Source organism: Carassius gibelio, chromosome A24 (assembly GCF_023724105.1).
Source record: "Carassius gibelio isolate Cgi1373 ecotype wild population from Czech Republic chromosome A24, carGib1.2-hapl.c, whole genome shotgun sequence".
NCBI classification, from domain to species: Eukaryota; Metazoa; Chordata; class Actinopteri; order Cypriniformes; family Cyprinidae; genus Carassius; species Carassius gibelio.
In genome coordinates, this window is record NC_068394.1 from 2,726,712 (window position 1) to 2,743,673 (window position 16,962).

At 34.4% G+C, this 16,962-nt stretch overlaps 1 protein-coding gene across 1 annotated transcript; it reads right to left on the minus strand.

Annotated features, from left to right (window-relative positions):
- Positions 1–133: 133 nt before the first annotated feature.
- si:ch211-183d21.1 (uncharacterized) lies at positions 134–16,962 on the minus strand. The gene is made up of 13 exons (XM_052543138.1): positions 16,745–16,962; positions 11,660–12,525; positions 10,497–10,677; positions 10,275–10,414; positions 9,650–9,897; positions 8,758–9,060; positions 7,552–7,828; positions 6,310–6,490; positions 6,047–6,207; positions 3,915–3,989; positions 3,680–3,826; positions 3,499–3,595; positions 134–1,245 (listed from the first exon to the last, which is right to left on the minus strand). Exons 2-13 carry the CDS (start codon positions 12,471–12,473, stop codon positions 1,182–1,184), a joined length of 2,688 nt encoding a protein of 895 aa, XP_052399098.1. The 5' UTR covers positions 12,474–12,525; positions 16,745–16,962; the 3' UTR covers positions 134–1,181.

Below are 16,962 nucleotides of genomic sequence, written 5' to 3' on the forward strand. Positions count from 1 at the left end.
TCCCTGGTGAGCAATAAAGACTTGCACAATCATTAAAAAACCATTTAAACCCCAACATTTGAATGGTAATGCATATGGCATAAATAAATAAATACATAAATACATTAAATTAAATAAACACACATATTCAATATTAACAAAAAGAATCATTTATTGTGATTGAATTATTTGAGAAATTTTCCTCTGCAAAATGTACATAAGATCAACAAAATCAATGATGAAAGACTCAATCAATAACCAGAATTTGCAAAATTGCCAAATTGTATTTTAGTTTAGCAAACTCACAAAATATGAAAAAAACAAAAACAAAAATTAAAAAGTCATCTTCTCAACCCTTTATTTCCTGTGAGGGTATTACCAGCTCTACATCTTTAATAAGCCTAGAGGACTGTCTGACCGGTCCTTAAAATTTAGAGTCAAGAGCAATCCTAGGATAACAATTAAGTGTCAGAACACTAATATCTAATTAACAGGCTGTTAAGATCAATTACCAACTGAGAATGGAAATGAATTGCACGAACAGTGAACTTTAAGTAATGTGTTTTGCTCTGTATTACCATAAATGCACACTAGTTCCACACACAGAAAAGCTCTTTACTGCAGACAAACACTGATGCGATGACCCTGAGAACGACTCATAATACTGTGCAGACGCATAAAAGAAAATCTGTAAACACAACACCTGCAGAAAGACTCATGAAAGAGGAAAGATTCTCTACTGCTGATGAAGCTGCTATGCCAAGATTTTAAATCTCTTGAACTTTATTGCGAAATGAATCGTTATTTTGGAAAATTATGATTTGAAATGATTAAAACCAACAACAATTTTTACCTTGAGACTTGACATGATGTGATACATGTGATGCAATTGTAATATTCGCTGATTTCTATTATTGCGTTTATACAGTCTTTACTGCTCACTGATGGGTGTGTACATAAAAAGTCACATTATGAATCAAAAATACACTTGAATTCAATAAAACAATGGTTTTTGGAAAATTTGATACACACTAAAGAAATGAAACACAAAATAAAATCTTCGGAATATCAACATTGCATAATTAAAGAGGTTTTTGTAAAACTGTGAGCCTGCATTCATCTAAAGTAAAAACACATTCAGATTTATAATAAACTAACAAGTGAAATTCATCCACACACACATGCACGCTCATACAGACACACTAGATTTCGAGCGGCGTCTCGGTCTGTTCGCTCAGCTGCATGGAGAGGTAGTCAGAAGGACGCCTGCCAAAAGAGCACATACACATAATGAGTCCAAACATGTTTTCATTTAATGAGTTTTGGGGGTTTTTCAAATGCTAAAGATGCACAAGGACACGTTCATCCTACAAATGGGCTGATCCCAAAACAGAGACTGTGAATGCATTATAAATTACTCTTAGAAAAGTATAATAGCATGCCATTTGAGATGGTTCTTTGATTTATACCACGGTACAGAATGATGTCCATATTCATGGTAGCACAGTATTTACAATATTACTCCAAAGAATTATGTGGTTTTACTGCATTAATCATTTGAAAGACTACAGCTCTATTTTGTCTTAAAAGTGTAAAAAGTTCTCAAATGTGCAATTTTTCAAGTATTTTGTGTTAAGAGGAGAATGGTCAATTCGTGTAATTAACAAAGATTAGCTTAGTATATATATATATATATATATATATATATATATATATATATATATATATATATATATTAGGGGTGTAACGGTTCACAAAATTCACGGTTCGGTTCGATACGATACACTGATGTCACGGTTCGGTTCGGTTCGGTTCGATACGTTTTAGATACAGCAAAATGTAAAAACATCTCAACTTTTCAGAATGCCGCAAGCGCACCGCGGGTCATGTGACAAGAACCAACCAATCAGCTTCATCCTTTCCCGTAACAACGTTGAGAGCTCAGCCAAGATGAAGGAACAGCTGATCGTAGTTGTATATGGATTGCAATTTTGAAATAAATTTAGTAGCAGAGCTACTGCAAGCGATTTTTAGAGCTGCAAATCCATTTATCCTTCGCTGAAATTTCCGCGTCTCATGGAGAGAGCACGTCATTGTTGCTTAGCAAAGACAGACGCCTCATGAGCGCTTCTGCCCGAGCGCTTTGGAAAGGAGGAGAAAGACGTGCTTAGCGTTTTCCACGCGTTTTTAGGCGCGATATGTGAACGGCCCCTAAGGCGCTCGCTCACTCAGCACGCGCTGAAGGCTCGTTGCAAAATGTCGAATGCATTTAACAGACCAGAAATATAAGATCCTAAAATAACCAACAGATCTGGTGTTTGGGTTGGATTCCCTGTAAGCTATAATACCGGTGTCTAAATGCTGCAGGGATAGTTTGCTGCGTGCATGTTTCTCCTTTTTTTCGTCTTTTCCCAGATAGTACTGACGCATATATCCCAGATATTCCCGCTGGTGTTTTTTTCTTGCCATCACCATAATAGCTTAAAGGGAATCCAAAGTGCACCCAAACACCAGACCTGTTGGTTATTGGAGGATCTTCTCATTTCTAGTCTGTTAAACGCATTGGCTATTTTGCAACGAGCCTTCAGCGCGTACTGAGTGAGCGAGCGCCTGACTGAGTAGCCTAACATAAACATATAAGTTGGTGTTTTTTTCTTCTTCGGGAGTGTCAGGGGCGTTGCCTGTTACGTTGTTTGGGTTATTGGGCTACCTTGTTGAACGCATATCATTATATTTCTCTCTCTCTCTCTCTTTTTTTTTTTTTTTTCAAATATAATTAATTACTCCAACGAACCGTTCGGTATACATAATGCGTACCGCGTACCGAACCGAAAGCGTCGTACCGAACGGTTCAATACGAATACGCGTATCGTTACACCCCTAATATATATATATATATATTTTACATATAACTACTTTTAAACAGCATACTGATATTAATTAAATTATTTATTTTTTTATTGGCATGTATAAAACTGATTTAATATTTTAATATAAAATAAGTTAAACTATTACTAAATTATACTGATATTATTTTGCATTAATTGGAATAAACAAAATAAGATCATATTTTGATGTTAATTCAATTAATTAATTGGGATGAATACAAATTATTATTATTTTTAATTTAAAAAAACATTAACAGTATATTGATATCAATTCATCAATTTGCATAAATGAACATTTTAATATTTACAAATAAAATAAGATATATATTTTTAATTTTATTATTTAGAATAAATTAAAATTAATTAATATTTTAAAATTAAATGTAATATTTTTATTTTCAAGATAAAATAAGAAAGCTGAACTGCTTTTAAACATTGATTAAATTTATTAAATGAAATGAAAACATTTGATACTTAAAAGTAAATCTGTATCTTGCTATTAAATTATTTATTAATTGCCACATAATGTAATTTATTGGATTTTTTTATGAATCTACAGACAGCCCAAACCTACAGGAATCACTACAGAGAGTTTATTGCAAAACACACGCACAAACTGATCTGTCCTCACCTTTTTTTGTACAAATAGACAAACAGTGCAGCACCCAGTGCAAACAGCAGGAGCGCTGCGAACACAAGCCCGACCTGCAGCGCGACCGATGACCCCGCTGCACACACAAACACACGCTTACTTCAGAACAAAATAAACCCTGAGCTTCCATAAGAGCATTACATAAAGGTGTGTGCTGTACCTCCATGAACCTGTTGGCCGTGTTCAGCTGGACAGGAGAGCTTGTTGTGGTTCAGTATCTCAGTGATTCGCTCCCTCTGTTGGTCAGAAACAGCAAGAACAGACCCCTGCGTGTACAACCGACCCGCCTCACAAGACGCATTCACACCTCAAACGGGGAAAAAGACCAGAAAAAAACTGTCATTACCAGACAATTTAATTTTATCACCATCAATGTGTGTTTTCAGGTGGCTTACCTTTAACATGCAAGCTTGAGATCCCACATTTACACAAGTGCTCTAATAAAACAGCAAACTCCTCCTGGGTGCAATCTGAGGGGGAGAAATACTCTTATTTTAATGGATGCATTTTACATTAAGTGCTTTTTAAAAAGAGAAAAAGGCAGAACGTGAGATCATTTTAAAGCAGGTTACACGACTTCAAAACTGAGAGCTTCTATGCAATAAAAATAGTAATATTGTGAAATATGATTATATTTCCAAATAACTAAATTCTATTCTATATGTTTTTAAAAGTAATTTATTCCTGTGATGCGCAGCTGTATTTTCAGCATCATTCCTCCAGTCTTCAGTTTAGCATGATTCTTAAGAAATCATTTTAATATACTGCTCAAGAAACATTTCTGATTATTATCGATGTTGAAAATCTTAATATTTTTGTGGAGACCATGCTACTTTTTTTTTCATGATTCTTTGATGAACGGAATGTTCAAAAGAGCAGGATTTATTTGAAATTTAAATCTTTTGTAACATCATAAATGTCTTTAGAGTCGCAATTTAATGCTTCCTTGATTTAAGAAATAAAAGAAAAATCATACTGACCCAAAACCTTTGAATTCCAGCATATATTTCCACTTTTCTGACTATATACGATTGTTTTGATTACTGTAATGGCATAAAAATCAAGATTCAGGACTGTGGGAACCCTGTCATCTCACACCCAGTGAAAAGTGTTAAAAACATGAATCATCTAAGCTCCATGAGTCATCTGTCATTCCAGCAGATTTCATTCTCCGGGTGTGTTCCTCATGTTTGTGCACGCATCATGGGTTTCCAGAAACAGAATTCTTTAAACTTTCTTCATGAACTGTTATGCAAAAACTGAACTGGTCCCTCTGGGTTTTTTGTAGAATCCGTACTATATTTTCTAGATTATGATCTAGATTATATGCTCTGCACTTGAAGAAAAAAGCAGTCGCTCGGGAAGTAACCTTTTAAAAGACACTAATACGTTATTTAGGTATTAATAAGTACACTTAATAATATGCATGAATTACATTATTATATGACTTGTATTTAACCACTGACTATTCAGCATTACAGTATACTTGAGGGCTATTAATTTTCATATTTATTAGACTTCAACAAAAAATCAACAAAAACTCATTATAATAAATGTCATATTTACCTGTGCTCTTCAGCAAGTAGGAAATATACAGAAATCAAACACTAAATTCTAGATTAAATCTAGATGAATTCTTAATTCTTTATTTCATGTTCTTAAATCGGACTCATATTTGTGACCCTGGACCACAAAACTAAGTCTTAAGTGAATTAAGTTTTGATATAATTATGGTAAGAAATTTACTAAATATCTTCATGGAACATGATTTTTACTTAATATCCTAATGATTTTTGGCATAAAAGAAAAATCTATAATTTTGACCCATACAGTGTATTTTTAGCTGTTGATACAAATATACCCCAGAGACTCAAGACTGATTTTGTGCTCCAGGGTCACATATAACAAATACTTACATGCACAGCCTGAGTGCAGCTTTAAATCACTTTTTTGATAACTTTATGACATAATTACAACATTGCATACCCTTAGTTTCTTATGCGCTTTAATATGAAATTATATTCAATGCGTGCAGCCACTTTTGTGTGTGCATTTTAAAAGCACACGCTACGAGCACAGTATAACAAATAAAAAAACATAATTGCATGCGTTAAACTGTTAATTATATATATATATATATATATATATATATATATATATATATATATATATATATATATATATATATATATATATATATATATATAGGTGTGTATGTGTTGGTCAATGACGATTTCTCCGAGAGAGAGATCATTTTTAATAATCTTCAATCTTACTTTGTAAAGAAAAAAATGTAATAAATTGTACATGTTGGAAAGTTTTCATTGACGCTTTTGAAATCAGCATCATCAAAATAAGTAGCAGTTCTCGTTTGGAAACCAGCATCATTTTTTCCTAACAAGCAGGACTGTGTTATTTTCCGCTGTGCAAGGATTTTCCAAAATAATTTGTGTTAGATGGAAAGACATGAGACATGAGGGTGAATAAATGCCAATATTCATCAACCATCCCTTTAAAAAACACTTACTTCCTGATCCGCTCTGCCAGTTATTATTTTCCGGCTGCAGGCATAGATCCGCGGAGCTGGAAAAGGTGAGATTCGGGCAGAGGTTCGGCTTTCGTGGAGTCGGCGGGGATGAGATCCAGAGAACAGGTCCATCTGATGCACATCGAGATAAAGAATCCCCACTAACCACAGACAAACACAAGACAGTTACGTGCATGGTGTACTAAACTGCTGACACCAGCAACAACACACTGCATTCACATTCAGAAAGCTCCCCAACAAACCTTTTGAAGAGTTTGTTCACGAAGCGCGTCATGTTGTGCTGGAGAACTCGCTTTAACTTCGGGTCGTTGGAAAAAACTATCCAGTCCAAATGATGCGAGTCGCTCCCACACAATCCTGATCCTGACGGCTCAAAACACAACAGCACTGCACCCAAATGACCCAGAGCTGGCAAACCCTGATCTGCACAAACACAAAGATGAAAGAGCAAACTAATTCAGTTCTCTGCTAATTAACTGAAATCACTGATTGCCTTAGAGAACAACAGACTGAAGGAATTATCCAAGTCATAAAGAAATGTTACATATATGTATTACATGCTATTTGAGGTTGACAGTTTATGGGTTAATTTCATTTTAGAAAAATCATGGTTAATCAGTCAAATTTTTAGCAGTAAAAAAAAAATAAAAAATAAATAAAATGAAAAATATATAATTTATCAAATTCAAAAAGTAATAAAAATACTCAAAAATAATTAAAATAAATACATAAAACAATTAAAATAATAAAAATAAAATAAAAATACAAATAAAATGTCAACCTTGATAGAGTATCAACAATCCTAAAGAAAAAGAAACACTTTTATATTCCCAAACTACTATTTTGTATCTAATTGAATATTTACCAATACATTCAAATAGTAATATATAAATATATATATATTTAAGACCAGCAATCAACATTATTTCATATGACATCAATAATATTTCATGTGAGAAGTAGTTTATTCACTAATAAAATTTAATTTTGCTTTAAATCAATGTATCAATTTAAATTGTGATTTTTCTCAAAGCCGGTTGGACTTCACTGAAGAATTTTCTACAAGTGTCTAAAGATGATCTGTATACCATATTTTCCGGACTATAAGTCACACTTTTTTTCATAGTTTGGCTGGTCCTGCGACTTATAGTCAGGTGCGACTTATTTATCAAAATTAATTTGACATGAACCAAGAGAAATGAACCAAGAGAAAATATTACCGTCTCCAGCCACTAGAGGGCGCTCTATGCTGCTCAGTTCTCCTGTAGTCTACATAGAGCGCCCTCTCGCGGCTGGAGATGGTAATATTTTCTCTTGGTGCTTGGTTCTAAATAAATGCGACTTATTTATGGACTGATGCGAGTTATACTCAGGTGCGACTTATAGTCCAAAAAAAACAGTATCAAGACTCATCATCCTCTTTCTATCCGAACAAATCAAGCTGTGCCTCACAAAGAAGACATTTCCAGATCAAACACACGAACCTGCGCGAGAATCATTGGCGATCAGATAAAACCCGTCACTTCCTGTGCTGCCAGTGATCGGGACGCTCAATTCTGTAGCGTTTTCCCCGAAAAACACCAAAACAAGCCCATTCAGTTGAGTCAACGGGGGACCAGTCAGCTCCATAAATATACTCTTCTGTGATTGGTTTACCCCGGACATCTCACCCCATTCATTGATGATGAGACCCTCAGGAGGCGAGGGTAGAGTGGGTTTTGGGGGACAGTTATTTTTCTTCCCTGGTGTGGGAGAAGTGACCTGTGGACACATGGAGGGTTAATGTGACATGTGATGGACATTCAGTTCTAAGAAAGTAGGATTGCAAAATAAACCCTGTGACTGGTTTGAAATGTACTCTTTTTGCAGTAAGTGTACTCTGCACAGGAAGTTAATGTTACGCACGCATTAATTACACAGACGACCCACTTCCTTGGTCAAATGTGTGGTTTGTACCAGCACACAATGGGTGGAGGATTGTATACAATGCAATTTGCTCTACCTCTGTTACTGCTGATTTTGAACATCTTTAACTTGATTATTACATAATTAGACTGCCAAAAATTTTATTCTTTTTTTTTTACTCAACTGAAATACATTTTTTTAAATTTCTTATAAAATTAGACTGCAATTTTTTTTTAATCAATTAAATTATTAGAAAAAAAGAAATTTCTGGCAATTGTTTCGCTCTTGATTTTGACTATATGTTTACAATCATTCTGTAAAGTACTGTCATTTTTGTTTCTTATTTCTTTCTTTCTTTCTTTCTTTCATAAAACTTAATTTTAAATTTTTATAAAAAATAATAAAAAAATTAATAATGTTTAATTATAATTTGCTGCAATAATGCTAGAAAAATGTATTCTGCATACAGTAAAAAAAAATTATAAAAATGATTTTAAATAAAAACGTAGTCATTATAAATAAATAATTTAAAATAAAATAAATTACACACACACACACAGATAAATGAATAAATAAAAACAAAGGAATTATGAATTCACAAATTCTACTAAAAAAAAAAAAAAAATTATATATATATATATATATATATATATATATATATATATATATATATATATATATATATATATATATATATATATATATATATAAAAATAAAAGGAATTATAAATTCTTCAATGAGGATTCTGTCTGAAGCTCCCATGAGCAGAAACTCTAGATCTCACCCTGAAAGCGTTGAGGTTGAGTCTCTCGGTTCCACAGCGACTGAGGGTCTCGTCGGCGGGTAACGCGTTGATGTCCTCCAGCAGAGGGAGCTGTCCAGGAGTCAGCACTTCTGTTAGCGCAGAAACCTTTTTATCAGACCCACGAGAGCGATAAACCACCGCGTCCAGCAAACCCTTTCTGGGGATATTTGGACCCTCTTCAGAGGGCGGAGACTTGCTGCGATATAACGCGATGGCATCCGGTCCGTTCTGAATAACGTTCATTGGGATTCTAATGTCAGGGCTGAACTTTGAACTACCAATCTGGAAGAACCGATTCAGAAAGATTAACAGTTGTAACATTATGTTTTTTTACTTCAAGCTTTAAGTTTTAATTATAAGAAATTAAAACTCTGATTAAGCAATGATGCATTACAAATAAAAAAAAGCGCATTTATAATGTTGCAAAAGTGCTGTTTTTTACACTTTCTATTTATCAAAGAATCATTACACAGCATTGAAAATGATAACAAACGCTTCTTAGAAGCAGATCAGCGTATTAGAATGATTTCTGAAGAATCATGTGACACTGAAGACTGGAGTAAAAAATACAGCTTTGCTCACAGGAATAAATTCCATTTTAAAATATATTCAAATAGAAAACGAATATTTGAAATAGGAATGATATTTCATAATATTCCTGTTTTTACTGTATTTTTAATAAAATAAATACAACCTTAGTAAACATAAAAGACTACTTTCAAAAATCATCCCAACCCCAAACTTTTAAACACTAGTGTACAGTACATAAAGTGTTAACAGCCTTTTCTTTTACAGCTGACACATACTTCTAATCGGAATTCAATCGTATGACTCATCTGTGCCACAAGTGTCCAAATACGCATAAGCTCACCAGGAAGTATCCGTCATCATCTGTGTAATATCCATTCAGCTCCAGCTCATAGTACACTATTCCAGATTGTCCATTGATCATCACCAGCCAGATGAAATCCAGCTGCATACGGAAGCCAGACGGATGCCACAACTCTATGAACTCCTCGTCCTCGGTTGCTCCTGGTGAGTCAGTGTTGATCTCATTAAGCAGGAAATCAACATCTCTATGAATCGGGGGCTGGGTCCGTCCTGACTCCGTGAAAGAGGCTGAAACGACAAGTCGGATTAAATTAAAAGCATGAAAGGCCATCTAAAACGTGTATTTAAAGGTATAGTACACATTTAATCACCCTCGAGTTGTTCCCAACCTGTTTGAAGAATGTTGGTAATCAAACACTTGCTGGTAGCCACTGACTTCCATGTATTGGAAAAAAATATTATGGAAGTCAATGGGTGCCGTCAACAATTTGGTTACTTACATTCTTTACAACGTCATCTTTTGTGTTCAACAGCTGCAGGAAACTCATACAGGATCGAAACAACATTACAATGAGCAAAAGATGACCGAATTTAAATTTAGGCATGAATTCTCGCTGTAACTTGGTAGAAAAAGTAGTATCTGCTACATGAATCGATAAACCTACTCATGTTAAGCGGGCAGGACTGAAACCAAACGCAGTCATTGGGTTTTCCGGGACTCTTGGGCCTTGCTACAAACAGTCCTGGATCTCTCGTCCATTCAGCAACACCACAGCGGCTGGCATGAAGACCTACTGTGAGAAAACTACAGCATGCAGACATGGATTATTACAGCACATACTATAATACACAAAGGCCACAATAAAGCATTCTGCACTGTATCGCACCTGTCTGTGAGGATGAAGGTTTTCCTCCCAGGTATGAGTGTCTCTGTGAGGTTGTCACTGGGAATGTGCGCAGAGTCGCCGTAAACAAAGGCATCGATTGGCTGTTCGTGCCTGAGGGGGCCGTCCTTAGGGAAGTCTGATGCCGGGCCTTTATACAACGCCAATGCTGCACTTAGTGGCACTGAAAGATCAAATATTACATTGAAAAACTGTTTTAGTTTCAAGTAAGTTTGTGTACAATTCGTATTTCACCACTAAACCAAAAGATAAAAAGTTAATTCTATTAAAAAAAAAAAAACATATTTAAGACCACTTATATTATGACATTAGAGAAAAAAAGCATATATATTATATAAGACACTCCAAGAACATTTGAACTGTAAAGTTCATTTATAAATGTACCGTTGTAAGAATCAATCAAAGTAGTATGTGCTGCACAACATTTAATTTCTGATTAATAAAAATATTATTTAATCATGTTAGCGTGGTTTTCATTAGCTTATCACAGTTTCTATTTCTTGCCATTATAGTACTAAGACTTTAGGGGGGAATATCTGTGATGAAAATAATGGTAAAAAAATTTAAAAAATCTTACAAAATTAGTTTAAAATGGTATTAAAAATGAGCTTCATTCACTTTATGCAAAATATAATTTATATTATTTTTTTTCCTTTGATTTGGAAGTAATACATGACCTGGACATTTCTAAGATTTAACTCAACAACATCTAAAGGGGGAAAAAACTAAATAGTTTGGAACAGTGTTGTTATTGTTTATTAAAACTAAAACTATAAAAAAGTTATTAATTGTAATAAAGCTGAAATAAAATAAAATATAAATTTTAGATGAATATATATATATATATAATTACCCTAAAAACTTTTAGACATTTAGACTTTTAAACATTTTAGAAATGTTAAATTACTAAAACTAATACAGAATTGAAGCTAAATTAAATAAATTAAACTTAATTAGAAAAGTTTAAAATAACTAATATGATAAAATGGCTAAAACACATTTTCTCAAATTTAACAAAAATTACAATTAAAACTACATTTAAATATAAATTCAAAATATAAAAAAATACTATAAATAAATAATAATAAAAAAATCAGAATTGTCTGCTTAAATGAGTTTATCAACAAGTATTCAATCAACACTACCTGACAAACTCGCAGTGTTCACTGGTACAGCTAATATTCCAGGCTCTTTTGCAATGAACTCCACACTCGTGCTAATCAGATCCGTAGTAACATCATAAAGCACCAAAGAATATGTTCCGGTCGCCATCCCAACACTGAGTTCCACATTGCCCCGTCGGTCCGGCCCACTGAGGTCGACTTCATTGATCCAAACCCCTGCAGGGGTCGGTGGCGGGCAGTGATTGACCCACGCAGGGGTCGGTGGACCGGTGTAGAACGACCACAGGTTTTCTGACTGCCAGCAGCGCTGAATGGACTCGTCCCCCTCCAGAGCCGCCTCATCCTCCACGTACGTGACCGAGCCGGGAGTCAGAACAGACGCAAGGCCGTCGGCGCCATCTACAGATTTACGTGAAGTGTACACAATGGCGTCCAGCAACCCCACTGCTGAAACAGGTCCCCCTTCGACAACTGGTGCCCAGTTGGAGCCGTAGAGCGCGATGGCATCGGGCCCGTTCTGAACAGAGTTGGGTGGAAGAGAGATGGCAGGACGGGGATTCAGTTCAGAAGAGCCAACCACGAAAAAACCTTGATGATCCGTGTGGTGTCCACTCAGATCAATGACCCGGTAGGCGGTGTCCACTTTGCCATTGTAGAACACAAGTGTGTATCCATCAAGAGAAGTAGGATTCGTACCTTCATAGTACAGCTCCACAAATTCCTTAGTGTCAAATTTGGGATTGTCACAGTTGACCTCGCTGATCATTAAACAGGAACTTGTCTGTTTGAAAACGCACATTAACACCACACACACTAAGCTCAGCTCCACACGCATGGCTAAAAACTCTGTGCATACAATAATAACCAAGGACTGATGGGAAAAGGACCTGTGGAAGGAAAACAGAAGGTTCATTCCAGATGAATGCAATCACTTTCAAAACATACTAAGTTTCATTTCCACAAAATCTAGACAATGCTTCTATAGCAGTTGAGATGTCGGGAATCTCAAAGACTATCTATGAACTGGAAGGTATCAAAACAACCAAAACGTCAAAACAATTCCAAGATATTTCACTCTTCACATTCATTTGACATTACCCTAGGGATCATGACAAAGTACATTCCACTCAAAACCAGGGCAAGCACTAGGAAAACAGCCCATGCAACAGTATAACACCATATACGAAAAACTGAACTCATATGTCATTCGCCTGGAACTGCTTCTGTTTACAACAGGGAGCGCAAGCTTGATTAAAGTGATTATTATGTTTTGAATATGGATATTTTTCTTACAGAAAAGCATCGATTCCCCACAGGACGCCTTTGTTCAGCCCCTGGAGCCATGCTTTTTATGGATGGGTGCTTTTTATTTAACTTCTTTTGGTCTGATGCATGTATATTTTTATATACATATATTTATACAATTATACATTTTGACTATAAATCCGACTGGATTCGTTCCCTTGTTTCAATTAAAATTTCCCCCTCGGCTCGGTTTTAAAAAGACTTCTGAAATCTGAAAATCTGAAAATTTTAATTAAAAACTGAAAAAAAAAGAAAAAAAAAATTCTTGGCAACTAACGAAAAAAAAACAAATACTAAAATTACAAAATTACAAGAAAACACAATTAAATTAAAGCCAAATAGAAAGTAAAAAAAAAAAAAAGAATATAAACACAAAAGCACATAACTATGGAAGTCCTTGGAGGCAACGGATTATAAATTTTTTGTCATTTTTCCATTATCACGACTTAATTTTCTCATTATCTCGACATAACGATAGTTGTTTTCTTGTTATCGCAACTTAACTTTCTCATGATCTCGACATAATGAAAGTTGTTTTCTCATTATTGCAAAGTAATTTTCTCATTATTTCGACATAACGATAGTTGTTTTCTTGTTATCGCAACTTAACTTTCTCATGATCTCGACATAACGATAGTTGTTTTCTTGTTATCACAACTTAATTTTCTCATGATCACGATATAATGAAAGTTGTTTTCTCGGTATCACAAAGTAATTTTGTCATGATCTTGACATAACGAAAGTTTTCTCATTTTCTCAACTTATTAATTAACTAAATTAAACCCAAATAGAAAGGTAAAAAAAAACTAATATAAAGAAAAGCACATAACTACGGAAGCCCTTAGAGGCAATGGATTATACATTTTTCTTCTTTCTTGTTTTGTCGTGATAACTTAATTATCTCGTGATCACGACATAACTAATGTTGTTTTCTCATTATCGCAACTTAATTTTCTCATGATCTCGACATAACGCAAGTCGTTTTCTCATTATCGTGACAACAATAGTTGTTTTCTTGTTATCGCAACTTAACTTTCTCATGATCTCGACGTAATGAAAATTGTTTTCTCGTTATTGCAAAGTAATTTTCTAATGCTCTCGACAAAATGAATGTCGTTTTCTCATTATCGCGACTTAATTTTCTAATGCTCTCGACACAATGATAGTTGTTTCAGGATAGTTGTTACAGGCTTTACTGACGAGATGCACGTGAAAAACGCATTCGATTTTTTGCCCAGCCCTATCTCAACATAACAAAAGTTACACAACTGCACCAGCAGGTGGCACTATAGACCTGAATATAACTGATGGGGTGTTGTATACTGTATATCCACTTTACTGTACACAATTGGGACAGAATAAGGACCTTCTTCGTGATTGCTATAATTTTTGCAGTATTGATTATTATTGACATTTAATAATTCATAAAGCAACACCACAAAACACAGGCGTAGCGCCTTTCCGAAGGATGCAGAAAAATATTCTAAAATCTTTTAGAGCTGCTTGGATTCAACTCACTTTATTTTGCTTTTATTTGAAATAATATTATATATAATATGTCATTTTTAGTAATCATAAAGGACGTGCTGTGAGTGATATCGTGCGTTACAATCTTGAAATGCTGTTTGAAAAGTGTGTGTAGGAAAGATTACAACACAATACAACATTACTTGAATAAATTAGCCTAAAGGCTACACTTTACATATATTGATCACATTTCTTATCGATATACATTTAATGATTAACAGTAAAGATAAAATAAGGAAAAGATGCACATTACAAATACATTGTTGAATCACGTCCTAGATAAACACAACACCCTGCTTATTAACTAACAATCACGTAGGCCTACCTAAAAGATGCACAAATGAAGATATAGATGCAAACAGAATTATAATATAATGAGATAATGAAATAATTAAGTTGTGATCAACAGAAAACAACTTTTATGTCGAGATCACAAGATAATTAAGTCATTATCACGACAAAACAAGGAAGAACATTTTTTTTTATTAATCCATGACCTCTTAGGACTTCCATACATAACTAGCCTAAACATGACTAAAACTTGAACAAAAAATGAAAAGATAAAAATAAAAGCTAATTCAAAATATTACTAAATACTATAATGCTATATAAATAATTCTAAAATAAAACTAGTTCGCAATAGTGTCCTTGATTGAGTCTGCAAGTGTAAGTATACAATCATCACTAGCTGGCATAAGATTTCAGCCATACAGAAGTTTATAAAAGATATACTTTTGTGGTGTAAACTATTAAGTATACCATATTCTTAGCAGCTATGAGGAAGTGTGGTTCTTCAGCATCAGCAAAGTGTGAACTATGGCACACAAAAACACACAAGCACTTACGCAACAGTAGCTATATGAGCCATCATCAGCTGACAACATACTCCATTAATCAGAAATGTGTATGGAGCTTATAATATGACAAAACTTATTGAATTTAAACTGTGTAAATTTGAATTATTATTACTGATATTCCACTATTGTGGAATATTGTCTGAATATTAAACATTTGAAATTTAACACAACTGAATATGTTCATTGAAGAGTTTTAAAGACATGTATTTTCAAACAGCAAAATTTTTGTTCTGAAATCTTAAGACTGCAAATATCCAGTTTTGAAAATTACAGATTCAAGTTTTCAAGATGAAGAGGAAATTTGGATCAAATTTAATATTCTAAAATTCAACATAAGTTAAAATTTGAGATTGTATAGAAAGTAGGTCAGAGGTAATCCAAAAAGCATTTTGGTGAATTAGTAGTTTTTCCACCAGGAATTCCACTATTAAACATGATTATTTAAAAATATAAGTTGAAATAATGCTGGCAGATGGCTTTAACAACAGCATATTCCATCAATTAACAACCTCGCAACATACAGCAGATCTATCTTTAATAGTTCATAAGTTACTGTTAAAAATAAATTCCCCAATGGAGAAAATGAATGGGATTTCTACTTCCAGAAGCTGAATGTCACACTTTATAGTCTAAATTGGCAAATAACAGACTAGACCCTTCTCTTGTTGCTATGACAATGAAGAACTAGATCTTAAACATCTACTGGATTTTGAAAAGGAAGACAATGTCTGTTTAGAAAAGCATGCTACTTTTAATATTTTTTGCAGCTATAATATATGTCAACTGCATGTGCACAGCATACATTTTTCTATAGACCAGTTCAAAAATCAGAACACATTTGCATGAGCAGTGCACAACAGATCGCAATGCAATGTGTTTGAGTTGATAAATGCATTTACTAATGAATATTTTGTTGAGATATATTTTAAATAAACTTGTATATGAACAACTACAAACCTACTATTTTCGAGTTGATAACACGAGTGGCTGAATTAAACATCCATGTTACTCAGGTGCATACTACATCTTCATATTTGCACACTGCATATTGTTTTTAAGCCAATGTAAACTGCACAGTATGTAGTAATATATACAAACAACAGTCTCGTCGTGACGTCACAAGATGTATTTAAATTATTTTTTAGAGGTTTTTTTCGACATCTTTATGCAGTTCTATGCATCTAACCTCACAAGATCTACAGAAATCATAGTTTATTACTGAGAAAAAGCATTGCATTTAACCTACTTAGAATGCACAGTGGATTTCGCAATAGTAAGAAGTTTAAACTCCAGCAGACTCGGTCTCTCTCAAAAACAATTTGGTGAGAAAACGAGAAAGAAGACGAGAGAGAGCGAGAAGAAGAACCGCAGCGAGATCTTCGCAGATTGTGCGGTTTAATGGAGAAGCGTTGCTTACCGTGACGCCCGACGCCCGACGCCCGGTTGAACGGGTTTAAAGTGTTCTGTGAAGTTTCAGTAACTTTTGGTGTGTGGAGGAACCGATCTGCTCCAGTCAGCCTCTTCCACGCGCGCGTGGGCGGTGAATCTGGATGAATACACGCACATTCCCGGAGACATAAACAGTGCTTCCCAGAAAGATGCCTCCGTCCTTTGTGTGCACTGCTACGCTGCGCA